Consider the following 4546-nt stretch of genomic DNA (forward strand, 5'->3'; position numbering starts at 1 on the left):
ATCTTCAGAGGTGAATGTTTTGTACTCATTATCCACAGGCTCTTGGGTTAAGCCTCTTACATTGGGGTAGACACTTGTTCATCTTTCTTTTTCTCACACCACCTACCACGTACTCTGCACATCATGAATATTCAGTATTAGTTAAATTGGTTAAATTAGTTAAAATCTTCTTATAAGAGCAATCAGAAACAGTCATTTTGTAAGGTAGTACAATTTATGTTCGTGTCCACTCTGGAAAATTTATGCTCGTCATTGTAGTGGAAGACCCAGTTAAAGAGTTAGAAACTGAGTAAACAAAAACTTATTACCCTGTTTCCCCGAAAATAAGACAGTGTCTTATTTTAAGGTGTGCTCCCAAAGATGTGCTAGGTCTTATTTTCAGGGGACGTCTTATCTTTCCTGTAAGTAGGTCTTATTTTCGGAGGATGTCTTATTTTCGGGGAAACAGGGTAATAGTGTTGACCTGAACGGCAAAACGTAACTTGCTGCAGAAAGGGCTAAGTGGGGAGAGAAGGAATTAGAATACAAAAGATTGATATTTTATAAGATTTAGTATTTGAAATGAAAATTAAGATGCGAAACGCAAATGTAATTAGTATCTCATGTTTTCTGTGAAAACAACTACCTCTGCTGCCTACAAGTGGAATTACCGTTTACACCAGAAAAGAGCTTTTACAAACTGGGTCAGATTACATTTTTAGTACAATTTTATTCTAACGAAGGCAGGCCCTTTCTATTAACCCTAATAGTCAAGAAACACGAAACAAGGGGAGAATATGTCATCTGAGACTTCAAACTAACTGTTTATGCTAATATGGCAGGAATGACTGCTTGAGGATGATTTTATTATATCAATTGCAATTACGAAGAGAAAACATAATCTTCTCAAGTGTGCTTCATTCTCTCTGAGTTAATTACATTTTATAACCTTTGCCAAACTCTTCAAACAACGGAATCTTATTCAGGAAATATCCAAAAAACACAAAGAACTTAATTTTCTTGATAGATTTAGTAGATTTCTTTTGTTTCATTGCAAGAAATCGTCAATAACATCATCATTATGGTAAATGTGGTCACAATATCTTTGACTGAGGCTGTAAGGCACTGTTCTAGGAAGAGTGATTAAGAGGTGTAAGATATAGTCCCTGACCTTGAGAAATTATATTCAAAATGAAGACATTTAAATTGGTTTAAATTTGGTCCAAAATAATTTATTCAATCCTGTGATTTCTAAGAATCATTCATGTAGTGGACATACAAGTGGAAATAATGTTGGAGTTAGATATGGTAAAATAAATCCTACCTCCTACCTATGCTAAGAGCTACACATATGTTGTTTTTTTTTCTGACAGAGCCTCAAGCTGCCACCCTGGGTAGAGTGCTGTGGCATCACAGCTCACAGCAACCTCCAACTCCTGGGCTCAGCGAGTCTCTTGCCTCTGTCTCCCAAGTAGCTGGGACTACAGGCACCCGCCACAACGCCCGGCCATTTTTTGATTGCAGCCATCATTTGTTGTTTGGCGGGCCCAGGCTGGATTCGAACCTGCCAGTTCAGGTGTATGTGGCTAGCGCCTTAGCCGCTTGAGCCACGGGCGCCAAGCCTACACATATGTTTTAAAAGGTAATGCAGGTGGGGTGGTGCCTGTGGCTCAAGAGTAGAGTGCTGGCCCCATATACCAGAGGTGGTGGGTTCAAACCCAGCTCTAGCCAAAAACTGCAAAAAAAAAAAAGATAGTGCAGGTGGCATTAGTTACTTTGCTTTAGGCAGAACGAAATCCATTGTTTCTTAGAGGATAAAATACTAATTCTCTGAGCACTTTATTTGGCTGAGTTGGGAAAGTAGTTCAAGTCTCATCTCTGCAACTAATTGGCGGTGTTACTCTTGCTTGTGGCACATTGTTGCCCCAGCTGCTATGCTCAAGTCTGAGCTCTTACATTCTTTAAGTTATGAGAAATCCCATGTAGGATGGCGTATTTGCATCAGTAGACCATAGTGTCTCACTTTCCTCCTTCATAACCAAATGGGTTGACAAAGAACGCCTAGATTGTAATACACTTTATGCCTCTGATGTAATTCTAAATCAGTTCTTTTTTTTTAATAAGATATTTTGTTTATTTTATTGTTTGTTTCACGTTGTATATTTACCTACCAAGAGCCTACATTAGGTGAAGGGAAATATCTGCAGGCTAATTTTAAACAATTTGAGACAGGGATTAAGTATTAAATATAAAAAATAAAATTTTTAGCTTACTAAATTAGGAAGAATTTTCTTGAAACAGGTCAGTAAGTTGGTCTGCAATGCATTAATAAATGGACAAACATAGATCACTTTTAAGAAATATTTGAAACGTTGCATACACTATCATGGAATCTAATCAGAATATGAAAATTTTCAAGTCACAATCCCCTGGACGACTAAATACATGTTAGTTTTAGTGAAGTCAGAAATACGAGGTCTATAAAAATAAAAATGTTGCCGTTGTCCTGATAAATTCTATAAATCCTTAAAGCCTTTCCAATAAAATAAACCACGATCTCTTGACAAGCTTCTTGCTTTAGTGGCAAGTAACTCTTGAAGCTGGACTTCTCGATCTGTGGACAGAAGCAGGCTGCATTGACAGCACTGTTCCCCTTTGAAAATTATGTTCAGAAGGGAAGAACACCCAGCAGTGATCTTCTTCAATGTGACACTGTCTACACAGCTGCAAGTCCGCACAAAAGTTCCCCAGGCAGGTGCAACTCTCAGCCAATAAGCCAGAAACAGATTACAGACGAGAGAGTGAAATAGAGGTCAAACATTTCAGTTGACAGATGTTGTCTCAGATAAAATGTAAGGGCTTTTGGAATAAAAATGGACAACATACAAAAAGGAGGTAACCAGGTATCAATAATGGTGGGAATTTAGGATGCAGGTACCACAAGTGAAAAGAGAACTTTTTACGTGCAGCTGGAAGAAGCTGGGCTTGGAGTCAGTCTATTTGGAACTCACTTCTAAGCAGCACCCCTTGGTATTCTATTATCTGCTCTGTCCATACTTCTGAATTCCACAACTGATATGTAAATGATGCCTTGTCACCCTCCAAAGTTCTACAGGTTCTTCCAAATCAAAGACATGCCACATAATGTCTAGCACTCTTTTGGGATTTAGCTTATATTTTATAATAATTATAATTGGTGATTCGTCTTTGGGTTCAAGGGTAGCTTTTTCTACAAGTATTTTTTATTAAGTAGAATATTCTGCTCTCTCAATAGAAATAATGTTCAGAGCTAATTGTACAACCAAAACTTAACATTGGGACAATGGGCTCTTGGAATGTAATCACGCACGATGAACGGTCCCACTGGCCAACGCTCCAGCTTGCTTTCTGGATGTATGAGACCACCAGAGGGTTTCAACGCAACGTGAACATTTCTTAGAAGAAGGTCCTTGTGAAGACCTGGCATTTTCTATGGGATTCAGCATCACTCTTCGCTCAGCAGCCCTTCTATCTGCTACTCTCTTTTACATGTACTTTTTCTGGCTGCTGAGTCCCGGTGGAAGAATTCCCATCCTGTGCCTTGGAGCCCCTGCTTTAGGGACTTGGAAGTGGAAAGTAGTGAAGTTCTTTCTGGCCATCTGCAGGGCATGGGATGCCAGGTTTCTTGGGGTAAGTTCGACTAGCAATTTTAAAGAATTCCTCTGCAGCGTCAAGTGCAATGAGACGGTCCACAACAAAGAGATCTCTCTCTGAGAGCTCCCAATTTGTTGGAAAAATATTGGTCTCTTCAGTCAGTTTTAACAACATCTCTCGAGCCTTCCTTGTGTTTTTGGAATCACTGATGGTGCTGAGCTTAGTCACTGCCAACAAAGAGTCTGCTTCCTTTTGAAAACCTAAGTCTTCTAAAATGCGTTTCCATCTGCTTCTCACTTCCCTTCGAATCTGCCGCAGGGCATAGATATCATAGTTGAGTTTCTGCCACTCCTCTGAGTCTTTGGCCTGCTGATTACGAACGATAATCAAATTGTACAGGATTCTGTCATCATCTGCTTCTGTGTGGGACACATCATGGGGCATACTCCATAAATTCTTTTCATCATCCCTTGCCAGAATTGCTCCAAATGAGGAATGTGGACTGCTATCACTGACCAGGGGCTCCTTCTCCAGCAGGGCAGGCTCCTCCGGGCACTTGCACGGGCAGCAGCAGCAGCAGCAGCAGCAGCACACGCTCCTCAACCAGTCCCTCAGCCCCATGGAGACCGAGGGCCCCACCGGTGCCGGGAGCCTGGGAGCTAGCTGCCGCGGCGAGCGATCACGGCTGGAGCGCGGCCACCGGGCCGACGTCCAGGTGTGGGGACAGTGGCCGCCCGGGCGTTGCGGACCAGCCGGCGCATCCCCGCTGCGGCCGGAGACGTGGGCGAGGGCCTAAATCAGTTCTTATATGTGAAAACTTATTTAACATTTCCTGGATGTCAATATCATGTACAAAAAGTCATTTTCTAACACACTACACAACACATGTGTCTCGTGTCAGTAGAAGGAAATTAGTTAATATCATTACATATTT

General features: G+C 41.2%; 1 protein-coding gene across 1 annotated transcript; it reads right to left on the reverse strand.

The window, feature by feature from the left end:
• Nucleotides 1–3178: 3178 nt before the first annotated feature.
• Nucleotides 3179–4272, reverse strand: LOC128589251 (melanoregulin-like). The gene has a single exon (XM_053596219.1). It carries the CDS (start codon nucleotides 4231–4233, stop codon nucleotides 3574–3576), a length of 660 nt encoding a protein of 219 aa, XP_053452194.1. The 5' UTR covers nucleotides 4234–4272; the 3' UTR covers nucleotides 3179–3573.
• Between the last annotated feature and the right edge of the window lie 274 nt (nucleotides 4273–4546).

The sequence above is a fragment of the Nycticebus coucang genome, chromosome 1 (genome assembly GCF_027406575.1).
Source record: "Nycticebus coucang isolate mNycCou1 chromosome 1, mNycCou1.pri, whole genome shotgun sequence".
Classification (NCBI taxonomy): Eukaryota; Metazoa; Chordata; class Mammalia; order Primates; family Lorisidae; genus Nycticebus; species Nycticebus coucang.

What these genes read in the sequence shown, in the direction of transcription:
- LOC128589251 (XM_053596219.1), bottom strand. Translation starts at nt 4,233, where the DNA reads ATGGGGCTGAGGGACTGGTTGAGGAGCGTGTGCTGCTGCTGCTGCTGC.